Here is a 17481-nt window from a genome sequence, read left to right as displayed (position 1 = left end):
ATGTATTTATACAAGAAAATTTATTAGACTAGGTAAAACCAAACTAACGGAGTCATGTCGGTGGGCTAACATGTCCGTTTCTTCTGGGTCGAGGGGAGTGGGGGGAGTCAGTCTAGGAATGGGGAAAACCTCAGTGGGACGTGCGGACTGGTCTGAAGGAGGGGTCTGGGGGTGCGGGGGCCGTGCCTGCCCTCGACTTCCGCCCTGGCCCCGGCCGAGCCTAGTAGGGGTGACCAGGTTCTGGCAGCAACGACTCCCAGGAACTAGACAAGTGGGACAGGAAACTGACCGGGGACGTTCTCTCCGTGGCCGCGCGGTGGGGACCTCGGGGACCCTCCCCTGCTGTCTCGCCTTCCTCCTCTTGAGGCCTACGAAGACACAGCCCCTCTTTAGAAACAAGCACCTCTCTGAGGCCCGCGCCCACCCCAAGGCCTGGCTCTCCGGCCCTCCCCCCGGAGCTCACGCCAAGGACCTCCCCATCCGGCCTCCCGGCAGCCTGGCAGGAGCTTAGCAAGTTGCTGCTGTATCTGCCTTGACTCCCTGCTCCCACCGGCTCTGCCTGCGGCAGGTCTCCGGCCGCCCCTGACGTGGGGTTGACCACAGCTCCTCTCTGCCTGAAAGCTCCAGACACGCCGATTCCTCTAACTAGTGGCCCAGGTGTGAGAGGGCACAGGTGTATTTTTTAAACCTCGGGGGGGCCCAGCTGACGTGGCTCAGTGGTTGAGCGTCAACCTATTGAGGTCACGGTTCAATTCAAGGTCAGGGTACACGCCTGGATTGTGGGCTCCATCCCCAGTGTGGGGCGTGTGGGAGGCAGCCGATCAATGATTCTCTCTCATCACTGATGTTCCTATCTCTCTCTCTCTCCCTCTCCCTTCCTCTCTGAAATGAATTAAAATATATATTTAAAAAAATCAGGGGGCTGTTTCTGATTAAAAATACTCTCCCTCCCCCTCCCCCGCCACCCCCGCAGAGTGCTCCAGCGCAGCCCACCGCCCAGCCTCCCCACACTTACCCAGTCTCCTCCACGGGGGTCTCTGGGATCTGGCGTTCTTTTAGCTCAAGCTGGGGGAGGAAAAGGCCAAGGGGTCAGAACAGCCAAGGAGGGGCGTCAACTCTCAGACCCCTTTCTCTAATGGGGCTCCCCGAACCCAACACACCCTGGCATAGGTTCCTTCTGGGTTATCCCCTCTTGTCTTTGGGTTCGAAAGTCAGGCCTCCCTACCACTCCTGCTGCCTTCCCACGCCCTGCCTCGCCGAGCCTTTCACCCTGTCCTTAGTGACCAACCACAGCTACGAGCTCTTGACCCGAGATACCCTGCAGGCGTGGCTGCCCCCCCAGCCTGGCTCACCGTGGTGGGCTTCTCCAGGGCCGCGAAGCGCTCTGCCCAGCTGGCCGTGGATTTCTCAAACGCCTCGTGCCTCTTGATGAGCTTTTCCACGCTGTCCACCGTGTGTCCGAAGTCCCGGCTGGCCAGGTAGGGCTCCTGGGCGATCAGCCACGCTTCGGCCACGGAGGCGTCCCGAGAGAACTGGCACACTTCCAGCACTGCCACGGAGAACGAGACACAGGCCACCCACGGGGCCCGGGGGGCCGTCAGCACCAGCGGCCGCTCCCGTGGGATCTCGGGGGACCCACACGGAGGGGGCAGTCAGGCACGAGGCCCGCACACGTGCCTGTGACCGTGCGGACGTCCTGGTCAGTGACGACCTTCTGCCGAGACCCCTCCTTCCCCACGCGAGGCCCCTACCTCGTTTCCATCAATAGTGATGTTTCACAAACCCATCAGTGAGAACAAACTCCATTTTGAAAACAAGATGCAGTTAGACATCTCCCTTTGGGGAGCTGTCTTCTGCCCCGAACACCCTCTCCCCAGCCCTTGGCTGTCCCACAAAATCGTGCACGAATAGCCATGGGACCAATCCCGGGCTTCCTGGCTCATGGCGCCTGCCTGAGTGGCGGGATTTCTCCACCTTCCTAGTCTCCTCAGTTCCTTCTGTGCCCAACACGCCTCAGATCAAACATCTGGGATGCACTAGGGCCAGTTACTTAAACTCTCTAGGGATCCCAGCTGCAGAGATCGGGGTGCTGGCTGGCTGGCTCCAGCAGCGTGGCCCTCTGAGGGGCTGCCCGAGGCCTGGGCAATGGAGCTTTGAGGATGAGTGTGCTGCGTGGGGGGCTGTTCTCAGCAGTGGTGACATCACCCTCCTGCCCCGCCCAGCAGGCCGGGCCCCTCCCCTCCAGCTTCCCCCCCGCCCCTCTCCCGCTCCCAGGAGGCACTCACACATGCTGAGCCGCTCCCAGCGGGCCTCCCACTTCTCATTCATCTCTTTCCTCCTGGACATCACCTGCTGCAGTTTCTCCCTGATCTGCGGGGAGGGAGGGAGAACAGCTCAGGCTTTGGTAACCCTGGGGCGCCCCCCCCCGCCCCGCCCCCCCACCGGCCGAGTGAGTCAGTGCACAGAGAGATCCTGCAGGGAACGCCGGGCTAGGCCACACAGACCTGACTTCAAGTCTTGGTCCAGCCACTTGCTAGCTGTGCAGCCTTGGGCGAGTTACTTAACCTCTCTGAGGCACCTCACCTAGGAAGTGGGTGTTGCCAAGTGCCAAAGCCTGCACACAGGTCGGCGATAGGTAGGTTATTCACCCGCTCTCTCTACCAAGCAGCCAGCCCCCGAATGGGTTTGGTGGGACTCTCATCACCAGTGCTCCATGGGGGAAAGGAAGATGAGCCTCGCCAAGAAGCTGTCTGGTCCAGCAAGAGTGGGGGCAAGGACGGAGACGGCTGGCTGTGTCCCACTGTCCCCCTCACCTCCTCGGAGGCCTGGTGCTCCCGCTGCAGCAGGGACTCGCCAAGCTCTAGGCAGGCGTTGAAGTTCTTGCTCCGGGTTTCGATCTCCGCCCTGATGCCCTGGTGATACTTCATGAGCAGTTCCACTGAGGAGACGTCCCTGGGGGGGGAGACAGGAGGACAGGGGCAGGGGAGAGAGTCGGGGAAGAAGGAAGTGGTGTGACTCTGGTCAGCCTGATGCCAAGTCCTGCTCAGAGGGGCCACCCTCACCTGCCTGGGGTCTGAGCCCACCCCCTTGTCCCCCTGCAGGGACACTGGTGCTGAATGAAGCCCTGGTGTCCTCCACTGGCCAGTGGCCAGGGCACGGGTGGGGCTGCAGGGGCCTCGGAGGAAGGCTGGGAATGCTATTTGACAATAACAAGGAATGAAGCTCTGATGCATGCTACCACGAAGGCGTCCTGAACAGAGTGTGCTCAGTGACAGAAGCCAGGCAGGAAAGACCACACACTATATAATTCTATTCATGTAAGAAGTCTAGAGACAGAAAACAGGTTAGTGGCTGCCAGGGGCTCAAAAGGGGGTGGGGGTGGGATGGGGAATGATGACTGCTGAGGGGTACATGGTTTCTTTTTGAAAATCTAAACTTATACCCTAGCTGGTTTGGGTCCGTGGATAGAGTATCGGCCTGCAGACTGAAGGGTCCCAGGTTCCATTCTGGTCATGGGCACTTGCCCAGGTTCTAGGCTTGATTCCCAGTAGGGGGCGTGCAGGAGGCAACCAACTAATGATTTTCTCTCATCATTGATGTTTCTCTCTCTCTCCCTCTCCCTTCCTATCTCTGAAATCAATAAAAAATATTTAAAAATAAACAAACTTATATTGCAATGGGCGTACAACTGAATACATGAAAAACCACTGAATGGTGTCCTTTAAATATTGAATTGCACGGTATGTGAGTTGTGTCTCAATAAAGATGTTAAATATTAAAGCTGGACCTTCAGGACCAGCACCAGAGGGGCAGACCTGGGCCAGAGATGACTGTGCCGTGCCCCAGAGCCCGGCCCGCTGAGCTCTCGCTGCCCGGGCGCCTGCCCCCCTCCCACAGCAATGAGCTCCTGCCTGAGCTTTAGGGGAATGCCCCCGCCCCATCCCAGCGCCGGGAAGGATAAACAGTGAACCCCGTATTCTCACTGCTTCACGCAGACCCTCACTAACAGATGCCTTCCATGCCTCTCTCAGGGCTCCCTTTCCTCAGAAATGGTTGGTCCTCCCAGCAGAAGCCGAGCCCCTCAGTTTCGGCCGGGATGCAGCCCTCGGGGGGTGCCTGGGACTCCTGTGCACCCACAGGCAGCATGTCCCTCCCCGGGCATCCCTGTCCCTCCCCGGGCATCCCTGTCCCTCCCTGGGCATCCCTGTCCCTCCCAGGGCATCCCTGTCCCTCCCAGGACATCCCTGTCCCTCCCCGGGCATCCCTGTCCCTCCCCGGGCATCCCTGTCCCTCCCCGGGCATCCCTGTCCCTCCCAGGGCATCCCTGTCCCTCCCAGGGCATCCCTGTCCCTCCCAGGACATCCCTGTCCCTCCCCGGGCATCCCTGTCCCTCCCAGGGCATCCCTGTCCCTCCCAGGGCATCCCTGTCCCTCCCCGGGCATCCCTGTCCCTCCCAGGACATCCCTGTCCCTCCCAGGGCAGCATGTCCCTCCCAGGGCATCCCTGTCCCTCCCAGGGCATCCCTGTCCCTCCCAGGGCATCCCTGTCCCTCCCCGGGCATCCCTGTCCCTCCCAGGGCATCCCTGTCCCTCCCAGGACATCCCTGTCCCTCCCCGGGCATCCCTGTCCCTCCCCGGGCATCACTGTCCCTCCCAGGGCATCCCTGTCCCTCCCAAGGCATCTCTGTCCCTCCCAGGGCATCCCTGTCCCTCTCAAGACATCCCTGTCCCTCCCAGGGCATCACTGTCCCTCCCAGAACATCCCTGTCCCTCCCCGGGCATCACTGTCCCTCCCAGGGCATCCCGTCCCTCCCAGGGCATCCCTGTCCCTCCCAGGGCATCCCTGTCCCTCCCAGGACATCCCTGTCCCTCCCAGGGCATCCCTGTCCCTCTCAAGACATCCCTGTCCCTCCCAGGGCATCCCTGTCCCTCTCAAGACATCCCTGTCCCTCCCTGGGCATCCCTGTCCCTCTCAAGACATCCCTGTCCCTCCCAGGGCATCCCTGTCCCTCTCAAGACATCCCTGTCCCTCCCAGGGCATCCCTGTCCCTCTCAAGACATCCCTGTCCCTCCCCGGGCATCCCTGTCCCTCCCAGGGCATCCCTGTCCCTCCCAGGGCATCCCTGTCCCTCCCCGGGCATCCCTGTCCCTCTCAAGACATCCCTGTCCCTCCCTGGGCATCCCTGTCCCTCCCAGGACATCCCTGTCCCTCCCAGGGCATCATGTCCCTCCCAGGGCATCCCTGTCCCTCCCAGGGCATCACTGTCCCTCCCGGGCATCCCTGTCCCTCCCAGAACATCCCTGTCCCTCCCAGAACATCCCTGTCCCTCCCAGGGCATCCCGTCCCTCCCAGGGCATCCCTGTCCCTCCCAGGGCATCCCTGTCCCTCCCTGGGCATCCCTGTCCCTCCCAGAACATCCCTGTCCCTCCCTGGGCATCCCTGTCCCTCCCAAGACATCCCTGTCCCTCCCTGGGCATCCCTGTCCCTCCCAAGACATCCCTGTCCCTCCCTGGGCATCCCTGTCCCTCCCAAGACATCCCTGTCCCTCCCTGGGCATCCCTGTCCCTCCCAGAACATCCCTGTCCCTCCCAGGGCATCCCTGTCCCTCCCAGGGCATCCCGTCCCTCCCAGGGCATCCCTGTCCCTCCCAGGGCATCCCTGTCCCTCCCTGGGCATCCCTGTCCCTCCCAGAACATCCCTGTCCCTCCCTGGGCATCCCTGTCCCTCCCAAGACATCCCTGTCCCTCCCTGGGCATCCCTGTCCCTCCCAAGACATCCCTGTCCCTCCCTGGGCATCCCTGTCCCTCCCAAGACATCCCTGTCCCTCCCTGGGCATCCCTGTCCCTCCCAGAACATCCCTGTCCCTCCCAGGGCATCCCTGTCCCTCCCAGGGCATCCCGTCCCTCCCAGGGCATCCCTGTCCCTCCCAGGGCATCCCTGTCCCTCCCTGGGCATCCCTGTCCCTCCCAGAACATCCCTGTCCCTCCCAGAACATCCCTGTCCCTCCCAGGGCATCCCGTCCCTCCCAGGGCATCCCTGTCCCTCCCAGGGCATCCCTGTCCCTCCCTGGGCATCCCTGTCCCTCCCAGAACATCCCTGTCCCTCCCCGGGCATCCCTGTCCCTCCCAAGACATCCCTGTCCCTCCCAGGGCATCCCTGTCCCTCCCCGGGCATCCCTGTCCCTCCCCGGGCATCCCTGTCCCTCTCAAGACATCCCTGTCCCTCCCTGGGCATCCCTGTCCCTCCAGGGCATCCCTGTCCCTCTCAAGACATCCCTGTCCCTCCCTGGGCATCCCTGTCCCTCCCAAGACATCCCTGTCCCTCCCAGGGCATCCCTGTCCCTCCCAAGACATCCCTGTCCCTCCCTGGGCATCCCTGTCCCTCCCAAGACATCCCTGTCCCTCCCTGGGCATCCCTGTCCCTCCCAGAACATCCCTGTCCCTCTCAAGACATCCCTGTCCCTCCCTGGGCATCCCTGTCCCTCCCAGGGCATCCCTGTCCCTCCCTGGGCATCCCTGTCCCTCCCAGGGCATCCCTGTCCCTCTCAAGACATCCCTGTCCCTCCCAGGGCATCCCTGTCCCTCTCAAGACATCCCTGTCCCTCCCAGTGCATCCCTGTCCCTCTCAAGACATCCCTGTCCCTCCCAGGGCATCCCTGTCCCTCCCAGGGCATCCCTGTCCCTCTCAAGACATCCCTGTCCCTCCCAGGGCATCCCTGTCCCTCCCAGGACATCCCTGTCCCTCCCTGGGCATCCCTGTCCCTCCCAGGACATCCCTGTCCCTCCCAGTGCATCCCTGTCCCTCCCAGGGCATCCCTGTCCCTCTCAGGACATCCCTGTCCCTCCCAGGGCATCCCTGTCCCTCTCCAGACATCCCTGTCCCTCCCAGGGCATCCCTGTCCCTCCCAGGGCATCCCTGTCCCTCCCAGGGCATCACTGTCCCTCCCAGGGCATCCCTGTCCCTCCCAGGGCATCCCTGTCCCTCCCAGGGCATCCATGTCCCTCCCAGGACATCCCTGTCCCTCCCAGGGCATCCCTGTCCCTCCCAGGGCATCCCTGTCCCTCCCAGGGCATCCCTGTCCCTCCCAGGGCATCCCTGTCCCTCTCAAGACATCCCTGTCCCTCCCAGGGCATCCCTGTCCCTCCCAAGACATCCCTGTCCCTCCCTGGGCATCCCTGTCCCTCCCAGAACATCCCTGTCCCTCCCAGGGCATCCCTGTCTCTCCCAGGGCATCCCTGTCCCTCCCAGGGCATCCATGTCCCTCCCAGAACATCCCTGTCCCTCCCAGGGCATCCCTGTCCCTCCCAGGGCATCCCTGTCCCTCCCAGGGCATCCCTGTCCCTCCCAGGGCATCCCTGTCCCTCCCAGAACATCCCTGTCCCTCCCAGACATCCCTGTCCCTCCCAGGGCATCCCTGTCCCTCCCAGGGCATCCCTGTCCCTCCCAGGGCATCCCTGTCCCTCTCAAGACATCCCTGTCCCTCCCAGGGCATCCCTGTCCCTCCCAGAACATCCCTGTCCCTCCCAGGGCATCCCTGTCCCTCCCAGGGCATCCCTGTCCCTCCCAGGGCATCCCTGTCCCTCCCAGGGCATCCCTGTCCCTCCCAAGACATCCCTGTCTCTCCCTGGACATCCCTGTCCCTCCCAGGGCATCCCTGTCCCTCCCAGGGCATCCCTGTCCCTCCCAGGGCATCCCTGTCCCTCCCAGGGCATCCCTGTCCCTCCCAGGGCATCCCTGTCCCTCCCAAGACATCCCTGTCTCTCCCTGGACATCCCTGTCCCTCCCAGGGCATCACTGTCTCTCCCAGGGCATCCCTGTCCCTCCCAGGGCATCCCTGTCCCTCCCAGGGCATCCCTGTCCCTCCCAGGGCATCCCTGTCCCTCCCAGGGCATCCCTGTCCCTCCCAGGGCATCCCTGTCCCTCCCAAGACATCCCTGTCTCTCCCTGGACATCCCTGTCCCTCCCAGGGCATCACTGTCTCTCCCAGGGCATCCCTGTCCCTCCCAGGGCATCCCTGTCCCTCCCAGGGCATCCCTGTCCCTCCCAGGGCATCCCTGTCCCTCCCAGGGCATCCCTGTCCCTCCCAGGGCATCCCTGTCCCTCCCAAGACATCCCTGTCTCTCCCTGGACATCCCTGTCCCTCCCAGGGCATCACTGTCTCTCCCAGGGCATCCCTGTCCCTCCCAGGGCATCCCTGTCCCTCCCAAGACATCCTTGTCTCTCCCAGGGCATCCCTGTCCCTCCCAGGGCATCCCTGTCCCTCCCAAGACATCCCTGTCCCTCCCTGGGCATCCCTGTCCCTCCCAGAACATCCCTGTCCCTCCCAGGGCATCCCTGTCTCTCCCAGGGCATCCCTGTCCCTCCCAGGGCATCCCTGTCCCTCCCAAGACATCCCTGTCCCTCCCTGGGCATCCCTGTCCCTCCCAGAACATCCCTGTCTCTCCCAGGGCATCCCTGTCTCTCCCAGGGCATCCCTGTCCCTCCCAAGACATCCCTGTCTCTCCCAGGGCATCCCTGTCCCTCCCAGGGCATCCCTGTCCCTCCCAAGACATCCCTGTCTCTCCCAGGGCATCCCTGTCTCTCCCAGGGCATCCCTGTCCCTCCCAGAACATCCCTGTCCTCCAGGGCATCCCTGTCTCTCCCAGGGCATCCCTGTCTCTCCCAGGGCATCCCTGTCCCTCCCAAGACATCCCTGTCCCTCCCTGGGCATCCCTGTCCCTCCCAGAACATCCCTGTCCCTCCCAGAACATCCCTGTCCCTCTCAAGACATCCCTGTCCCTCCCTGGGCATCCCTGTCCCTCCCAAGACATCCCTGTCCCTCCCTGGGCATCCCTGTCCCTCCCAGAACATCCCTGTCCCTCCCAGGGCATCCCTGTCTCTCCCAGGGCATCACTGTCCCTCCCAGGGCATCCATGTCCCTCCCAGAACATCCCTGTCCCTCCCCGGGCATCCCTGTCCCTCCCAGGGCATCCCTGTCCCTCCCAGGGCAGCCTGTCCCTCCCAGGGCATCCCTGTCCCTCCCAGAACATCCCTGTCCCTCCCCGGACATCCCTGTCCCTCCCCGGGCATCCCTGTCCCTCCCAGGGCATCCCTGTCCCTCCCCGGGCATCCCTGTCCCTCCCAAGACATCCCTGTCCCTCCCAGGGCATCCCTGTCCCTCCCAGGACATCCCTGTCCCTCCCTGGACATCCCTGTCCCTCCCAAGACATCCCTGTCTCTCCCTGGACATCCCTGTCCCTCCCAGGGCATCACTGTCCCTCCCAGGGCATCCCTGTCCCTCCCAGGGCATCCCTGTCCCTCCCAGGGCATCCCTGTCCCTCCCAGGGCATCCCTGTCCCTCCCAGGGCATCCCTGTCCCTCCCAGGGCAGCCTGTCCCTCCCAGGGCATCCCTGTCCCTCCCAGAACATCCCTGTCCCTCCCAAGACATCCCTGTCTCTCCCTGGACATCCCTGTCCCTCCCAGGGCATCCCTGTCCCTCCCAAGACATCCCTGTCTCTCCCAGGGCATCCCTGTCCCTCCCAAGACATCCCTGTCTCTCCCAGGGCATCCCTGTCTCTCCCAGGGCATCCCTGTCCCTCCCAGAACATCCCTGTCTCTCCCAGGGCATCCCTGTCTCTCCCAGGGCATCCCTGTCTCTCCCAGGGCATCCCTGTCCCTCCCAAGACATCCCTGTCCCTCCCTGGGCATCCCTGTCCCTCCCAGGGCATCCCTGTCCCTCCCAGGGCATCCCTGTCCCTCCCAGAACATCCCTGTCCCTCCCAGGGCATCCCTGTCCCTCCCAGGGCATCCCTGTCCCTCTCAAGACATCCCTGTCCCTCCCAGGGCATCCCTGTCCCTCCCAGGGCATCCCTGTCCCTCCCAGGGCATCCCTGTCCCTCCCCGGGCATCCCTGTCCCTCTCAAGACATCCCTGTCCCTCCCAGGGCATCCCTGTCCCTCCCAGGGCATCCCTGTCCCTCCCCGGGCATCCCTGTCCCTCCCAGGGCATCCCTGTCCCTCCCCGGGCATCCCTGTCCCTCCCAAGACATCCCTGTCCCTCCCAGGGCATCACGTCCCTCCCAGGGCAGTACTGTCCTTCTCAAGCATCACTGTCTCTCCAGGGCAGAGCCTCAGTGCAGCTCCCTGGCTGCCAGCCTCTGAGACAAGAAAGCCAGGAGTGGGCTGCCTTGAGGTCGCCCCTCACCTGGGCCTCTCCTGGGTCTCGATCTGCCGGATGATGCTCTCCATCCAGGAGAGGAGGTCGCGGGCCATGCTGAAGAAGCGGAACTTGTCCGCCGTGTCCACCAGCTGGGTGCGGCGCCCGGCACAGGCATCCAGCAGCGCCTGCCACGCAGCGGACACCTCCCGCTCCTTGTCCTGGATGGCGTCGGCCTTTTCCCCAGCGTACGCCATCTGCAGGCGGGTGGCCACATCCTGGAACTGCTGTACCTGCGATCGGGCAAAAATGGACATTGTTCCCCAGAGAGATGCATCGCCTGCCTCCTCCCTCCCCGGGGCACCGCTGGAAGGCAGCACCCACTGGGTGCCGGAGAAGCTCTTGCTTTGGCACCTCTGCTGATGCAATGCCCCCCCTCCCCTGAGATGATCCTCATCCAAGGGGAGCGAGAGGGACTCCATGCCCTTTGATCTCCTCAGAGGTATGATCATAAGAAAGCTATGTGCCAGGAGCTTCTAAACACTTTAATTCATTACTCCCTCCATTTTTACAACAGCCCCATGAAAGAGGTACAGGAAACAGGCCTGTCACCCCTGTTTTGGAGATGAGGAAACTGAGGCACGGGGGGGGCTCCGTGACGGGCCTGAGGCACTCACAGCAGTAGAGGGGGCAGCTGGGGATGGAGGTGAGCCCCCAAGTCCCTGTTCACAACCGCTGCACGCTGCCTCACCAGACCCCCTTGCGAGGCCGGCAGGGGCAGTGAAGCCTCATCCTCAGAAGTCGGCGGGACTCTACCCGCCTCAGGGGCTCCGGCACCTCCAGGCATAGGAGCTGTCCCAGCGCCCCTCCAGCTGGAGGACAAATGCCTAGGACGCCCCGCTCTGGGTGAACCAGGGGCCTGGCCCGCTGGGTCGGTGCAGGACTGCACGGCACCCCATCTCTCCTGCCAGGGGAGGCCCAGCAAGTCCCCGACAGCCGGGCCCTCGCCCCGCCCTTTCTATCACACTGAACTCTATAGAACCCACAGACCTGTGGAGGTGCCTCGGGGGGTACCCCAATGATGGGAGGAGGGGGGTCTAGGCAGATTTGGGGGCTCCTCCAGGTCCCATGTGGAAAGGCCCAACAGTCTGCGGCCGAGGGCGGTCTATAGCCAGACTGCAGGGTCTGCATCCTGGCCCCACTGCTAATCGCTTGTTCCGGCACCACGCCTGCCCTCGCTAAGCCTGGTTCTCATCTATAAAATGCGGATGGTATCGTACCATCCTCAGAGGGTGGCTCTGGGGACCCAGCGAACCCCTGTATAACGTAGAACAGCGCCCGGTGCCAGGAGAGCGTTGCGTATGTGTCTGCTAATGATACTTAATGCTCTGCACAACCAGAGAAATCGTACTTTAAGGTATTTTGTGCACTGGGCTTTTGGTAAAGATTCAGTCTGAAGACTAGAAGTCGGACATCCGAAAGCCACTGCTCCTGCCTTCCTGCCCTGAGCGCTGCTTTCTCAGGAGGTGAAGTCCCCTGTGGAAGCAGGGGAGGAACTGGCCACGGGGAAGACGGGAAGGCAGGTCCCGGAACCTGGGGGGACAGGAAGGGACAGCGGCACCTGCTGGCCCAGGAGGTGGAGCTCCCGTTCGAAGGCCGTGTGCACCCGGTGGAAGGACTCGGCGGTGCTGGCGTCCAGCCCCACGTCCTCGGGCAGCTCGCGGTGCTTCTCGTCGATGAGGCCCAGGATCTCGGCGCCCGTGTAGAAGTAGCGGTGCAGGTCGTAGGAGGCGGCCAGCAGCTGCATGCGCGTGTCGATGAGCTCCAGCAGGTCCGCCCACATCTCGTTCAGCCCGTCCTTCCACTCGGCGATGGTGGCCGCCTCTCCGTGGCCCGCATCGATGAGCCGCTCGATAATGGCATTCACGTTGTCCACCCGCTCCTGTCCGATGGCCCCAGTCTCCCGGGCAAAGTCCCGGAATTTGTCCCGGAGCAGCTGGGCAGGGGTAGAGAGAAATGTGGTTATTGCCCATCCGGTGTGGCTCAGTGGTTGAGTATCAACCTCTGAACCAGGAGGTCAGGGTTCAATTCCTGGTCAGGGCACATGCCCAGGTTGCAGGCTCAATCTCCAGTAGGGGGTGTGCAGGAAGCAGCCGATCAATGATTCTCTCTCATCATTGATGTTCCTCTCTCCCCCTCTCTCTTCCTCTCTGAAATCAATAAAAATAGTATATATTTAAAAAAAGAAATGTGGCTATCGGGGCTCAGGGGTGGGTGGTGTCCTCACACTGGCGGCAGACTTTCCCAGGCGGGGGCTTCGGCCACCTGGCGCCGCGCTCTCACACCTTCCCCAGAGCGTCCGAGCGCACTGCTGTGCCTGCATCCCCGGGCAGCACCTCGCAACAGGCGGGAGTGCGTGTGTGTCTGGAACAAGGGCTCCTGACTTCAAGGAAGACAAAGAAAGCGGCCCCGTGAGTACTCACCGTCACGTGGTCAAAGTCTTGCCCCATCTCGGGGGATGAGGCCACCAGCTCCTTCTCTGCGATCCACTGCTCCAAGTCATCGGCCTCCCTCTTCAGCTGGAACAGGTGGTACATGTTCTCCAGCTTCCGCTTGCGCTCCTCCGCCATGTCCTTCAGCCCCGCGTACTGCTTGTCCACTTGCCCCTGAAGTCGGATGATCTGCTCCCTGGAATTCGAAACAGACAGCGCTCAGAGACAGTGACAGAGAGCCCAGACCAGCCAGCTCCGGGGGCATGACCTCCCCCAGCCCGGTGACAGGGACCGGTGGGGAAACGCAGCTGAGGAGCAATGGCAGCGACTTCTGGGGAGGAGCTGGGGAGAGAAAGAACCATCCCTCAGCCGTGGCTCCAGGGCAGTGGTCGGCAAACTCATTAGTCAACAGAGCCAAATATCAACAGTACAACAATTGAAATTTCTTTAGAGAGCCACATTTTTTAAACTTAAACTTCTTCTAACGCCACTTCTTCAAAATAGACTCGCCCAGGCCATGGTATTTTGTGGAAGAGCCACACTCAAGGGGCCAAAGAGCCGCATGTGGCTCGAGAGCTGCAGTTTGCCGACCATGGGTCTAACTCGTCAAAAGGCTGGCGCTCTCAGTTCACCCAGAGGGTGGTTTGGCTGCTCTGTTTTCTGATCTTTTTGCAAACCAGGCCTTCGCCACCCGGTTTGAAGGTACCCACACAAAACCAAGGCATGGAGCGGAACTGGGCCAATGGGCGGTCCAGAAAGCAGTTTTCTCAAACCCGCGTTTTTTCCCAGGAAAACGGTTCCTGTTTTCCCACTGGATCTGAAGGGATCCTGGTGGGTGGGAGCCCGGGCCTGACACCCCAGTTGGTGCACGCACCCCTCGGGGTGGCCCGCAGCGAGCAGGCCCTGGGCCCGGCCGGCCAGCTGCTTGATGTTCCGCCCGTACTCCTCCACCGCGCGCTGCTGCCGCAGGTGCCGCTTCAGCATCACGATGGCGCCCTCTTCGTCCTAGGAGGCGGGGCAGCATGGCAGTATGAGCACAGTGAGCGGCGGCCCAGGGACAGCCCAGCCCTGCAGGTGCCCCAGGTGGGGGAGAGCCAGGCTCACAGAACACCCACGGGGAACTGCGCCCTCCTTTCCTGCTACTCATTTCCTAGCAATGCCCACACCCCACCTTCCTCCCGGCTCCCCCAATCTGATCTCTACCCTTCCAGGCCCAGCTCCACCTTCTGTTCCGTGAAAACTTCCTCTATCACTCCAGTGTTTAGAGACCCCCCGCACCTCACCTCTCACCCCTCCCACAGCTGTTCACCAGCACAGAACCCATGGTACCCAAAAGGTGAAGGACCGTTGGGTTGGAGCAAATCTAAGCTGCCAGACGGGGCGCCCGGCTGCAGTATGTGCTCTGTAGAGGCGGGCATCCTGAGAAGGAGGGCTGCTCGTACAGCCTCCCCCTGCCTTCACTCCTCACATACTTGATTTACACGTTCCCCACTGACTGCCCCCCCCACCCCCCTCGACCCCGGCTCTTCCTCTCGGCCTTACACCCAGCCTGGCACCCCTAGCCTGAGCCCACCTTGGGGATCTCGTCTGAGATGACATAGAGCTCCTGCTCGCTGATCCAGGCCTCCGCCTCGCCCGCGTCCAGGTAGTACTGCTGGGCCTCGCTGGCGTCCCGCAGGCGCTGCAGCCGCCCGGCCGCGGCCTCCCGCAGCGTGTCCCACGAGCTCTGCAGGTGGCCCAGGCGCTCCTCGATGTCCCCGCAGTCGATCTCGGCCTCCTCCACCAGCCGCTGGCCTCGCTGCAGCACATCCTCCACCCGGGGCGCGTGGCCCAGGATCTCGTTCTGCAGCGTCTGTGGTCAGAGGGGACGGGCTCAGAGGCGGGGGCCCTCCCACCGTGCAGGTGAGGTCCAGCCTGCAGCAGGCTGCCCGGGTGACACCCTGGCACCTCTCACCCCCTCCCGCTCAGGGACGCCAGAGCAGAATGGGTGGTGGCCATGAAGGTGCCCATGCCCAATGTCAGGCACAGTGCGAGGCACTTCACTCATTCTCCTCTCACCCTCAGTCTTTGGAGATAAGCACGCAGACACTGGCACAGGGCAGAGGAGGGACTTGTGGGCACCAAATGGCAGAGCTGGGATCTGAACGTGGCTCTCCCTGACCCCAAGAATGCTCTTGACCGCCCCCTCTCCTCCCTGTGTTTTAGCAGAGCTTGGTTTCTTAGTTGTACGGGACAGAGGAAAGACACACAATTTTTAAGTGGCCTTCTGATATCTTATTCTAAGAGCTTTCACTCCTATACAACTACAGCTGACAGGTGCTCCTTGGAAGAGTTCAGGGTTCTTTTGTTTTCCCCCATTTCTATTTCTCAAATCTCTTGTGAGCTCTGTATTATTTCCATGTCTGAATCTCCCATCACCAGAATGGCATTTTCCTCCCACTCTGAGCACTGGGTCACCTTTTTCTTCAGGGGACCATGACCCATGTGCCACGCACGTTCTGGTCCTAGAGGCCCGAGCCTGGGTGCTTCTCAGCCCCTTCCACCTCATCTCCTCGCTTTCTACAACTGCCCGTGGCCTTTAAAACCACTTGGAGGGCGGGGGCAAAAGTAGGACATGCGGGCAGTACAGTGACTGTCAGCCTGTCAACTACATAAAACCAGCAACATCCACATGTCACCTAACTCTCTGAAACGCATTTTTACACCTGGAATCGCGAGGATGACATTCTCCCGTGGTCTGTGCAATTATATTCAAACTACCCAGGGGGTAAGCTCCGTTTGCCTCTACTTGCCCTGAGATCCTATGACCTCGGCAAGGGTCCCCAGAAGGTGTGTGTCTCTGTCTCTGTCTCTCTCTCTCTCTGTCTCTCTCTCTCTGTCTCTCTCTCTCTCTTGCTTTCTAGGCTCCTGTGCAGTGTGCTTACTTGTGATGTCTTCTTCCCTGACTTCATTCATTGAAAACATGTTTATTAAGTTGCTTCCTATGTACCAGACCCTGTTTTAGGGACAATGTGGACACGAAACCCCTGTCCTCATTAAGCTTACACTCTGTAGAGGAAACAGGTGGTAAGCAGGTAAATAAATGAGTAAATGTAGATAATGGTGCTATGAGGAAAATACATGAGGTGTGGTGGTTGGTACTTCAGCTGGGGGAGTCTGGCAGGGCCTTTCTGAGGGGACAGCTGAGTGAGACATGAGTGGTGAGTGGGAGGCCACCGCACAGAGACCTGGGGGATGAATGTTGCTGGCAAGAGGGAGGAGCATGTGCAAAGTCCCTGGGGTGGCGGTGAGTCTGGGCTGTCCGCAGGCCAGAGAGAGGGCCAGGAAAGCTAGAATACCATGAAGGAGGGAGAAAGTGATGACAGATGAGACTTAGAGGCAGGTAGGAGCCAGGTCAGACGGAACAGTGGCTGTTAACCCTGGTTGCCCATCGAATAATCTGGGAAAACAGACACAGCCGGGCCCCAATCCCAGCAAGCCTAATTACTTGCTCTGAGGTGGAACCTTTGCATTCGCAGGTTTAAAAATTCTCCAGGCGATTCCAATGTGCAGCCAGAGTTGGAAGCCACTCATGTGGCACCTTGCGGGATTTGTTCAGTTGCAGCGGATAGCATAGCCATGGGAGCAGCGGTTCTCAAAGTGGGGTCCCAGGGCAGCAGCAGAACCCAGGATCTCGATAGAGATGGAAATTACCAGACTCTACGCCCAGTGTGATTGAGTAGAGCTGGGGTGGAGCCTGCTCAGCTGTGTGTGAACCAGCCCTCCGGGTGAGTCTGGTGCACACTGAGGTTTGAGAACCACCGCCATAGAGGGGACGATGACATGGGATTGGAGCCTTCGCCAGGCTTAGCCTAAAACAGTCTTCACTGGGCGGCCACGCTCGCCCTCTGGCTCAGAGAACCCTATTTATACTTGCCCTTTTCCTAAAACAGTAACCTTCACCCAGGGGAGATGACAATCTTTTGGCAACAACACTCACTGGATCAGGGTCTAAAGTCTTCAGTGTTGGGAGGACTAACATCAGCTCATTTTACAGTTGAGGAAACTGAGGCCTCAAGGATACTGTCTTCTACCAGCCTCCTTCCTGTAAGTGGAGGTTGTGGTGCTAACCCCACCCCCACCCCCTCCCCCCCCGCGGCCTTCTAGCCCAGGTCCCTTCGTGCGGCTGCTGGAGCCTTGGTGGTTAGAGCATGTCCACTAGAAGCAAAGGGTCGGAGGGAGCTGTTAAGGAACTCCTCTGAGAATAATTCAGGCCCGTGCACAGCAGCTGGGCTCTGAGAGTCGTTGCCGGCTGCTGTTACTTCGGGGAAGGAAGTACTGTCTGCCATGAGCCTCTTCCCCAAGGGGCTGCAGTGCCGACTGGCACTCTGGGACACCAAGTCCCCAGGCTCTCATTGCTTAGGGCCTTGCTGCCCCCACTTCTTTTTTTATTTTTAAATATATTTTATTGATTTTTTACAAAGAGGAAGGGAGAGGGATAGAGAGTTAGAAACATCGATGAGAGAGAAACATCGATCAGCTGCCTCCTGCACACCTCCTACTGTGGATGTGCCCACAACCAAGGTACATGCCCTTGACTGGAATCGAACCTGGGACCCTTCAGTCTGCAGGCTGACGACGCTCTATCCAGAGTCAAACTGGTTAGGGCTGCCCCCACTTCTTGACTCAAAGAGCAGCCCAGGCAGGAGGAAGGACTCTCTGTGGTTGGACGACTGGGCCAGAGGCAACCTCTCCTCCACCCAGAGCTGCGGAGACGGACGGCAGGGGGACGGCGATGACAATCACGCCACCCTCGCCAGACAGAGCACCAGAGCCAGGGCGGCTGGCCTTGGAAGTACACGACAACTTTGATAC

At 61.2% G+C, this 17481-nt stretch overlaps 1 protein-coding gene across 1 annotated transcript in view; it reads right to left on the bottom strand.

Moving 5' to 3' along the window:
• SPTB (spectrin beta, erythrocytic) overlaps positions 1-17481 on the bottom strand; it is a 68758-nt gene that overhangs the window by 12368 nt on the left and 38909 nt on the right. Inside the window, exons 22-31 of the mRNA XM_008138950.3 lie at positions 14201-14479; positions 13502-13632; positions 12619-12823; positions 11757-12131; positions 10184-10428; positions 2814-2952; positions 2286-2370; positions 1353-1549; positions 1016-1065; positions 290-368 (exon numbers count right to left, since the gene is read on the bottom strand). Of these exons, the coding sequence (XP_008137172.2) occupies positions 290-368; positions 1016-1065; positions 1353-1549; positions 2286-2370; positions 2814-2952; positions 10184-10428; positions 11757-12131; positions 12619-12823; positions 13502-13632; positions 14201-14479 (1785 nt within the window). The remainder of the gene's footprint in view (positions 1-289; positions 369-1015; positions 1066-1352; positions 1550-2285; positions 2371-2813; positions 2953-10183; positions 10429-11756; positions 12132-12618; positions 12824-13501; positions 13633-14200; positions 14480-17481) is intronic.

Source organism: Eptesicus fuscus, chromosome 5 (genome assembly GCF_027574615.1).
Source record: "Eptesicus fuscus isolate TK198812 chromosome 5, DD_ASM_mEF_20220401, whole genome shotgun sequence".
NCBI lineage: Eukaryota > Metazoa > Chordata > Mammalia > Chiroptera > Vespertilionidae > Eptesicus > Eptesicus fuscus.
The sequence above is the reverse complement of the archived record's forward strand: the minus strand, read 5'-3'. Positions and strand labels throughout refer to the sequence as shown.